Source organism: Channa argus, chromosome 6, assembly GCF_033026475.1.
Source record: "Channa argus isolate prfri chromosome 6, Channa argus male v1.0, whole genome shotgun sequence".
NCBI classification, from domain to species: domain Eukaryota; kingdom Metazoa; phylum Chordata; class Actinopteri; order Anabantiformes; family Channidae; genus Channa; species Channa argus.
Window position 1 is genome coordinate 7,980,895 of NC_090202.1, and position 10,131 is coordinate 7,991,025.

Consider the following 10,131-nt stretch of genomic DNA (forward strand, 5'->3'; position numbering starts at 1 on the left):
CTGGCCTGAAAAAGACCTGGGGGAAGATTACACCTTAATGTTTGCAAAAAGTTATTAATTGAATGCAATAGATTTGTCAGACAGTAACTCCTGATTAAAGAAACGTTTAACATGAAAATTTGATTTGACCATTTTTTTGTCGCTCAAATACGCAAATATAAATTTTTCAATTTTTGTGTTTTGTGTTCTATTTACAATCATTTGATTAATAATAACCAACAAAAGATAACAACACTTTGTGTGTACTGTAGGTGTTTTCAAACTTTTTCTTGCCAGAATATTTATTTGGTGTTGTCTCAAATAAATCAAATACAGAGACACATACATAACATTGGACTAAAGACATATTTGCATTTTTGTACTTAGGGAACTGTCTGACTAGAGAAACTAACCCAAGTTAATCCAAAGATGTTTACATTAAGCTATGTCACAAATGAAATACATATAGCGGGAAGCTAGTGCAATGGTACAGCTTTTCAATAAAACAAAAAAAGAAATTTCAGAAGGTCTTTGGTGACCCTTTCCCCATCATATTCTTCTTTGTGTTCTTCTCAGGTCTCAGTAAGATAATATAACATTTTGGAATAAAATTACAAATTAACAGTCCAAAACTGGAGGCCAGAATAGCAAATATCTCCACAGCAACACTGAACTTCCCAGGAGAGCTGACATATGCTGGAATAAAAGTGATCCACACTGCACAGAAGATCAACATGCTGAAGGTGATAAATTTGGCCTCATTAAAGTTATCAGGCAGTTTCCGAGCCAGAAAAGCAAGAATAAAACAGAATGTGGCCAGAACACCTATGTACCCAAGTACAGCCCAAAAGCCTAAAGTTGATCCCAGAGCACATTCTAAGATGATTTTGTCTTTGATTACTTTAAAATTCTTAAATGGAAAAGGAGGAGAAATTGTTAACCAGAGGATACATATTATAACCTGTATGAGAGTGAAAACCAGAACACTGAGTCTCTGCTGTGTTGGTCCAAACCATTTCATCACATTACTGCCTGGAAGTGAAGCCCTGAAGGCCATTAACACCACCATAGTTTTCCCCAGAACACAGGAGATACAGAGGACAAAGGTGATGCCAAATGCTGTGTGTCGCAGCATGCAGGACCACTCAGAGGGTCGGCCGATAAAGGTCAGAGAGCACAGGAAGCACAGAGTCAAGGAGAAGAGCAGCAGGAAGCTCAGCTCAGAGTTGTTGGCCCTGACAATAGGAGTTTTCCTGTATCTGAAGAAGATGAAGGCTACAACAGCAGTCATGCATGTTCCAAATAAAGATGCTGCAGTGAGCAGTGCTCCCATCATTTCTTCATATGATAGAAACTCTGCCTCCTTCTTTACACAGACATCTCTTCTCTCATTGGACCAGAATTCAGGAGGACATTTCACACAGGTGATAGAATCTGTAAAGTAATACAGCAGATGTAAGACTCACTGAGTATCTTAGTTTTTGTAAATATGGGCAAATATAGTTTAATGCACTCAAACACAGTCAAAAAGCATTATCATAATTATATAATTACACTTTTTCAATCATTTGGAAACTGAAACTGATACTAATAGTTGCAGTTCTCCAACCATAATCTCTATCTATTTATGTTGGAAACAGAACTTCAGCTATCAGTGCCTGTAGATGCCATTGTCTGATTTTCCCCCGACATGTTGTATATTTTTAATAAGAGACAGATCTGGACTTCAGATAGCACAGTCAGTCTAAAAAGCCACATGCTGAAAAATTCACTGAGTTCCTTGGAAAAGACAAAACCTTAATAGCAGCATATGTCTCTCTAAAATCTCCATATATGGTTTTGCATCCATAGTACTTTCAAACTTATACATGGCACCCTTGAAAAAGAGTTATCAATACTAGACTTTTCACCTTCACAAGATTTTTTTGTATTTGGCACTTAAAACGCAATGTCCATTGTTCCTTATGACAAGCTGAAACATCATCTAGCCACAGAACATGTCCTCACTGTCTTTAGGTCTGTCTGACATGATCTAATGCCCCTAGATATCAAGAGCATTTCTGTGCACAATGAGTATATTGATTCTTCCAAGAGAAATAGAGTTTTAGGGTGAATTTCTGGATGCAGTAGTGGTTTTTCATAGTTTTTCCAAGCCACTGTGCTTATACTCATCGTGCCAACATGAGGGTTTCTCATGAAATGCTGCTTAAGGACTTAAAGGTCTCACACATTCAACAGGTTTTTCCACTTTCAAACTTTAACCACAGGTTTCCAATGAAGTCCCAGAATCTTTACGTACCGTAGATTGTGACCTACGTTTTTGGTAGTCGTGCACTAAGAAATAGTGTTTATAAACTCATTGAGAAATCTTTTAAAATGTACATCAAACATTTGTGAGCATCAACATTCTTTGCTTGCACAGACTGGGTATAAAAGGAGCATCTCAATCATAATATGCTCACCTGTTAACAAAAAAACAGCTAATTTTTGTATCATTAAGAACAGTTTTAATGGAGCTACATATTGTTTACAACTTTTTCATATATATCTGAACTAGCTTTTATTTTTAAAATACAATTAGGTTGGTCAAATTAACAAATCACATTTTAGTTTTTAGTACATTTTTGACATATTCAGGATTCTGGGTATGACAATGTTATTTTACGGTACAATGAAATACAAAACCTTGGATCGAGTATTACTAGACCTGTAATGTTGCTTATTTCTCCCTCTGCACATCTTATACAATCATAGCAGCAGACAGGTTTTCCTTTCTGGAGAACTTTGCGAGTTCCTGGGGGACATTTCTCACTGCAAACTGACACAGGAACCTGTATTAATACAAAAATTATTATACTATTATAAGTATAAGTGTATCAGCACTCAATGTAAAAAGCTGTTGTGGTCAAAACTAATAATTTGAATGCAAAATTATGACCAAAATAGAATAATTATTAACTACAGTGATGAAGTGATAGTTTACCTGTTTTGAGTTCTGAGCCCAACTTAAAGATTCATCTTGCAGACTCAGCTGTTTGTCTGCAGGTAAAGATGCATCATAAAGACCAACTGTGACAAAGTCCACAATGCCATTTTCTGTTGGCTGCCAGTTTATAATTTCATACTTTGGTGGTGGGTCTCCGTTCTCATTAAAGTAAACTTCATCTCCTTCTTTTGTTTTGAAATATATCTTTTTTACTTGCTGCAAAATCTAAAACAATAAAATAACCATATGTAGCTGGTTTAACAGCATAATAGATAGCGCCAATGTATTTTTTGACATTTTGCTCTTTTTTTTATATAACATTACATTTTTAAATATTAATACTATTTAGGTCGTCACTCACCATGGATGGGCCTATCTGAATCTTGTGGTTACATGTTTTGTTACAGCCAAGAATATTATGAAGTGCATGGGCCACAGCATACACTCCTTTATATACATTGTTGAATATGGACATAAGTGACATATGAATAAAACCATTCTGCAATCCACTCAGATCTTCATGTCCAGTACATTTTCTCTGATTCTCTTCTGATGAATTTGACTGCTTGAATTTACAGTTAAATAATGCTTCCCAGAACACTATTAATATGTCATTACCTGAAGAATTGATGGGCTTTACATCTAAAATGAACTCTCTCATGCCACTTACATGTGCTTTGGGGATGGACAGGCCTATGGCACCATCCAAAATGTGATACTTGTCCATTTCTGCAGTTTGGGAATCAAAGATCCAGGCCTCACTGCCTACCCACTGGTATCCAGTCAAGTTGTGTTGAGATAACTTAGACATTAACACATCCAAATCCAAGTGGGCGAGAAAAGCAACAATCACCCTGGAACTGGAATACTTGATTGTTTCAATTATCTTTTGTATTTTGTTTGGTGGATCTGTCCTAAAGAAAGACACAGAATACTCCAGACAGATGCCCAGCTGCTGTGCAGTTTCTGTGAATATAGCTATACCATTATTGCCATAATCATTATTGCTTCTTATAGCTCCAACCCAGGTCCAACCAAAGTGTTTGATCAACTGGGCCAGGGCTCTGCTCTGATAGTAGTCACTGGGTATGGTTCTGAGGAAGGATGGGTACTTGGTTTTGTCACTGAGACAAGCACAGGTGGCATAGTGGCTGATCTAAAAGATAAAAAGACCTCCCAAGGTAAAGATAACATTTGGACTAATGGTTTGCTGAAAAATTAATTATTTCCATTAATATAATTTTATTTTTACTAATCTTACCCACCACTGGGATATAAAAGGGTCCGATGACAGTAGCTACAGCCATGCAGGTAGAGGAAGAGGTCTCTCCTATTACTGCCTGTACTTGTGCTGGTCTGGTACATGGAACCTCAGAGGGTGCAGATATAATTTCATTACCATTAGCCAAGGCCAGTGTAACTGCCACACTTCTGGCAACAGAGCCACAAGTATCATACATTTTATATCCCAGAGAGATGCCAGGTAGTAGCTCAGTGCTGTTATTAATCTCCTCAACGGCAAAAATCATAGCCTGGGCAATCTGCAAATCTCTGAAATTCAAGCTTGATGCACACAGTTTTAAATATTTGTAAGAAGAGTAATTAGAAGTTGAAATAGAAAAATAACAAAATTATAGCATTTGATTGTAATAATACTGTAGATACACTAAAATAATTTCAAAAATGTATTACTCTGGTAAACATTTGTACCTGTTTTGTTTTTACCTTATGCATTCAAGTGGAGGCGGTTTCTTTGTGTAGGTTTCCCTTCTGTCTTTCCAGCTACTGTGGAAAGAAAAGATTCCTCCCAATACAATGTCACCGTTTTTAAAGAGCTGCGGGTTCTCAGGATCTCCTGTCTGTCGGCACACCAGCTCATCTGCCTGAGAGAAAGAAGCCACCAATAACAGATGTAATAGTGCCCAGCCCCGCTCTGGCCACTTCTGTGTAGATGTCATAATATCAATAGAAAAAAGCCACTAGTTAAAGTCACATGTACCTAAATGTCAAGAGAAGGCTGATATTGGTATTTATACACTTGAAATGAAAAAAAGTGATGTGTCATGTCTGTAAATGTAAAATGGTGTGAGAGGAAGGAGTTGTACAAACACAAAAAGATTTTTGGACTAGCAGAGTATTTTAACTACTTTTTCTATAAGTGCAGTGCATCCACAAAGTATTTACAGCGCTTAACTTTTTCCACATTTTGTTGTGGTACAGCCTTATTCCAAAATTGATCAAATTCGTTATTTTTGTCAAAAATCTTAAAGCAATACCTCATAATGACAATGTGCAAGAAGATTTTTTGAAATCTTTGGAAATTTATTAAAAATGAAAACCAAAAAATCACAAGTATTCACCGCCTTTGCTATGACACTAAAAATTGAGCTCTGGTGTTTCCACTGATCATACTTAAGATGTTTCTACTACTTGACTGGACTCCACCTGTGTGAAATTCAGTTCATTGGACATGATTTGGAAAAGCATACACCTGTCTATATAGGGTCCCACAGTTAACAGTGCACGTCAGAGCACAAACCAAGCCATGAAGTCCAAGGAATTGTCTGTAGACCTCTGAGATAGAATTGTATCGCAGTAAAGATCTGGTGAAGGGTACTAAAAAAATTCTGCAGCATTGAAGGTCTAAATGAGCACAGTGGCCTCCATCATCTGTAAACGGAAGACGTTGGAAACCACCAGGACTCTTTCTAGAGCAGGCCGGCCGACCAAACTGAGCGATCAAGAGAGAAGGGCATTAGTCAGGGAGGTGACCAAGTAGGCGATGTTCACTCTGAAAGAGCTCCAGCATTTCTCTGTGGAGAGAGGAGAACTTTCCAGATGAGCAACCATCTCTGTAGCCCTTGACCAATCAGGCCTGTATTGTAGAGTGGCCAGATGGAAACCACTCATCAGTAAAAGGCACATGACAGCCTACCTGAAAGACTCTCTGACCAGACTCTTAGAGAAACAAAATTCTCTCGTCTGATGAAACAAAAACAGAACTATTTGGCTTAAATGCAAAGTGTCATGAAACCAGGTACTGCTCACCACTTGGCCAATACCTTCCTTGGTGCTAAAGGTGCTTTCAACAAAGTATTAAGCAAAGGCTGAGAATATTTACGTACACACAATCCTTTCATTTTTCATTTTAAATAAATTTCCAAAGAAAAAAAAAAAAACTTGAATCCGTTCCATTTATGTGGATGGTGTCATGTGTATTTCTTGACTCTTTCCTGAAGTCCACAATGAGCTCCTTTGTCTTGGAGGTGTTAAGGAGCAGGTTATTGTCATTGCACCATGTGGCCAATTGCTGAATCTCCTCCCTGTAGGCAGTCTCATCATTGTTGCTGATGAGACCAATCACCGTAGTGTCATCTGCGAACTTGATGATGGTGTTAGATCCGTTCACAGGCTTGCAGTCAGAGGTGAAGAGGGAGCAGATGAAGGGGCTCAGTACACAGCCCTGGGGTACACCAGTGTTGATTGTGGTGGTGTTGGAGCAGATGGAGCCAGATCGGACTTGCTGTGGTCTATTGGTCAGTCCACAATCCAGTTGCAGAGGGAGGTGTTGATGCCCAGGTTTAGCTATTAGCTTGGATGGGATGACCGTGTTGAAAGCTGAGCTGAAATCAACAAACAGCATACGTGCGTAAGTGTTCTTATTGTCCAGATGTGTTAGCACAGAGTGCAGTGCCATGGAACTCTGTGTTCCTATTGTTGCGGTAGGCAAACTGGTGAGAGTCCAGTGTGGATGGCAGAGAGTCATTCAGGTGTGCCAGGACCAGCCGCTCAAAGCACTTCATGACAATAGGTGTCAGAGCTATAGGGCTGTAGTCGTTCAGACACTTTGGAGCGGAGTGTTTTGGCACAGGCACGATGGAGGTGCTTTTGAAGCATGTCGGCACAGCTGCTTGGGCAAGAGACAGGTTGAAAATGTCTGTGAAAACCCCAGCGAGCTGCTCAGCACATGCCTTGAGTACACGAACTGGGATGTTGTCTGGTCCAGCGGCTTTGTGCGCACCAATCTGGCTCAGTGTGCTGCAGACGTCTGTGGTGGAGAGTGTGATTGGAGGGTGGTCAGATGAGGGTTTGAGCTTGATAGCAGTTACTGTGTTGTCTCTCTGAAAGCGTGCATAAAAGTCATTGAGCCTGTTTAAGAAGAGGACATCAGTGACTACAAAACCACCCACTTAACCCCCGCAGCCACTGATGGCCTGGATGCCCTGCCACATGCGTCGAGGGTCGGATTTGGAAAAGTGTTCCTCTATCTTTAGCTTGTAGCAGTGCTTGGCCTTTTTGATGCCCCTCTTCAGGTTAGCTCTGGATGTGCTGTAGGCCTGTGCATTCCCTGATCTGAAGGCAGTGTTGCGTGCCTTCAACAGGAGGCGCACCTCCTTGTCCATCCATGGCTTCTGATTAGGGTATGTGGTGATCTGCTTCTGAGTAGTGACATTGTCTATGGTGGAGTGGATGTGATCCAATACAGAGGAGGTGTAGCAGTTGATGTCGATGTGAGAGCCACTGGTGGCCTGAGAAACAAATGTACTCCTGTCTGTGTGTAGAAACCTTTCGTGGAGTGTGAAATCTACCCCTGCAGGCCACACTTTGATGGTCCTTACTGATGGCTTCACACGATTGATGAGGGGTGCATATTTGGGGGTGAGGAACAAAGAGATGTGATCTGACTCTCCTAGGTGGGGAAAGGGGGTTGCAACATAAGCTCCAGCCATGTTTGTGTAAACATGATCAAGGGTTTTGTTTCCTCTGGTGTGGCAGGAAATATGCTGGTGAAATTTGGGAAGCACTGCTTTTAGGTTTGAGTGATTAAAATCACCCGCAACATTAAACGCAGCATCTGGGTTAGCGGTCTGTTGTTTACTGATGGCTGCATGAAGTTCTTTCATAGCAAGCTTGGCATCAGCATGCGGGGGAACATAGGCTGCTGTTATAATGTTCGAAGTGAACTCACGCGGCAGATAAAAGGTTCTGCATTTAACCATGAGAAACTCAAGGTTGGCTGAACAATGACTCATGACAGTAACAGAGTTCGTGCACCAAGCTTTGTTAAAGTAAATGCACAATCTACCACCTCTAGTCTTGCCGGAGCCCTCTTGTGTTCTGTCCGCCCGGAGTGTGTGGCGTCCTGCTAGGTCAATAGTATTATCCGGTATGCCGCTGTGTAGCCATGTTTCCGTGAAGATAAAAACATTGCAGTTCGAAAGTCTCGCAATTTGCTCGCGCCGCCATCTTGGTCATAAACACTGATTTCTCTGTCATCAACAACCTTCTGGCCAGTAGCTGCATCCACAATAGATTCCTTGACCCAGTCTCTCTTGAAATGCAGGATAAATTCTTCAGGTGGGTCAGAGAGGAGCCACAGCCAGGTGTTGCCAGCACACCCAGACTACATATTAGGGTTTATCAGGTCTGCCAGCAAAGTTAATGAATGTTGTGAGGCCTCTGATGTACTAGTTAACTTATGAGAAATTCTGTGCACAAACATCCAATTACATAGCACCACACATGTTCAGATAAGGCAGGTGAAATCTCTAGGCTTTTTTTAAATCAATTCCCATATGGCGTTGAAGTCTTCCAGCAGAACTATCCCCCAGGTGGACCTTCTCAGGGACTCCACCCAAGGTTTCCAGTACGGCCAGATAGTCTGAACTGGTGTTTGGTTTATAAGCACAAACATAACCTATCTGTCAGCAACTTTCAGTTGCCTGGCAGCATGTGAGTCTTCCCACACCTGCCCAACACCTCTCACCTGGGGCAACAGTGGAAAAGAAGATAATCCAACCCCTGTTCAGGAGTTTGGTTCCAGAGCCAGTGTGAGAAGGGAAGCTTGACTATATCTCCATCTCTATGCAAAAGTTACTGCCCCCTTATGTAAGTCTATGTTTATTTTATCTAAAAAACATATTTAAAAAAATCTGATTGTAGCGAACTTTGTGTTATACCACATCAGACAAACAATGACATAAATTTTTCACAGTGCTATTGTTTCATAACAAAAATAACGTTAAAAAGAAATAAATGTTGGCAATACTAAGTACCACATAACTGCTAGCGGTTAGAGGGTACGTAGTTCTTTATCATAGCATTCTTGTCGTGTCTCACGTTGGGAACGTTCAGCGTGACCTCATAAGAAGCTCTCATTTCACTCTGACAGCAAGGATTGGCTGGGACTAAGCATGTCAGTGTCGAGGAGGGGGCAAGCCCTCCCCCTATAAAAGGGAGTGACACTGCGTATTCAAAAACCTCTTCTTGCTACGAGCAAAGTTCCATTATACCTCTTTCTCTAGCCAGATGTCTCTCCATGACCAAGCTTATTTGTCCAAAGACACAAACACAGACTCAGTACCCGGACCCTTCACTGTCACCAAACAGTAGTTTGAGGACTGTGGGAGGTAGCAATACTTCTTACAGTTGCTCCAACCAAGTGGTGGCACTTTTGAGTAGCAATGCTCCCCGAGCTATCTTTAGTTACTCTCCATGGTTAATGTTAAACCATTAGAGTAGCAATACTCACCCATTGTCTTCTGGAAGTCACAACACTCCCAGCTGGCCTGCTATTTTCTAGCCACACCAAGTTAGCTTTACCAGTACACCACATCATAGCTTCACAGCTATTAACCCCTGATAGTGACCACGGCCATCGCAAATACAACTGCAAAGGCAGAAGAGAAAACACAGGCATAAGTCTGTCCGTGAGCCAATAAAATGTCTAGCTGGGATACCCACCTGTCGTGCATGATGTGCCTTCGGCTGAAACACGCTCTAACTGCCCTTGAGTCATTGGAGGAGTGCTTGCACTGCAGTTGGTTCCCCATCAAGGTGCTCCATCACTGACTGGCTCATCAGACGAATTTGTCCAGCGGCTACCCGTTGATGGCCTCTACGCAGGCGGCCCCGGAGCTGTTGAACCTAATCTAGATGCCGATCCTGGTGCTGAATCTGGGATCTGGGCTGAGTTCGGGAAACCAACTGTGTCGGAGCTTCTCATGTTTGACGAAGATGTTGATGACTCCTCAATGGCACCTTCAGGCTGGGTTGCAAAACATGCACCCCTGAGGGTGGCCCAGGCAGGGGAGGGAGATGCATCCTCTCCTATACTGGATTTCTTGCAGGAGGTGTGCAAATGCACGGCTGCCAAGCTTAATATC

General features: G+C 41.4%; 1 protein-coding gene across 1 annotated transcript; it reads right to left on the minus strand.

The window, feature by feature from the left end:
- Positions 1 to 499: 499 nt before the first annotated feature.
- Positions 500 to 4,884, minus strand: LOC137128947 (extracellular calcium-sensing receptor-like). The gene is made up of 6 exons (XM_067507657.1): positions 4,691 to 4,884; positions 4,231 to 4,528; positions 3,327 to 4,121; positions 2,963 to 3,190; positions 2,687 to 2,810; positions 500 to 1,413 (listed from the first exon to the last, which is right to left on the minus strand). The coding sequence occupies exons 2-6, from the start codon at positions 4,492 to 4,494 to the stop codon at positions 500 to 502; spliced, it is 2,325 nt and encodes a 774-aa protein (XP_067363758.1). The 5' UTR covers positions 4,495 to 4,528; positions 4,691 to 4,884.
- Positions 4,885 to 10,131: the final 5,247 nt, after the last annotated feature.

Coding starts and splice junctions, on each gene's coding strand:
- LOC137128947 (XM_067507657.1), bottom strand. CDS start 4,494: ATGATTTTTGCCGTTGAGGAGATTAATAACAGCACTGAGCTACTACCT. Junction 4,122..4,230: donor GACCCTTTTATATCCCAGTG/GTGGGTAAGATT, acceptor TTTATCTTTTAG/ATCAGCCACTATGCCACCTG. Junction 1,414..2,686: donor AGAAATAAGCAACATTACAG/GTCTAGTAATAC, acceptor ATTACTTTACAG/ATTCTATCACCTGTGTGAAA.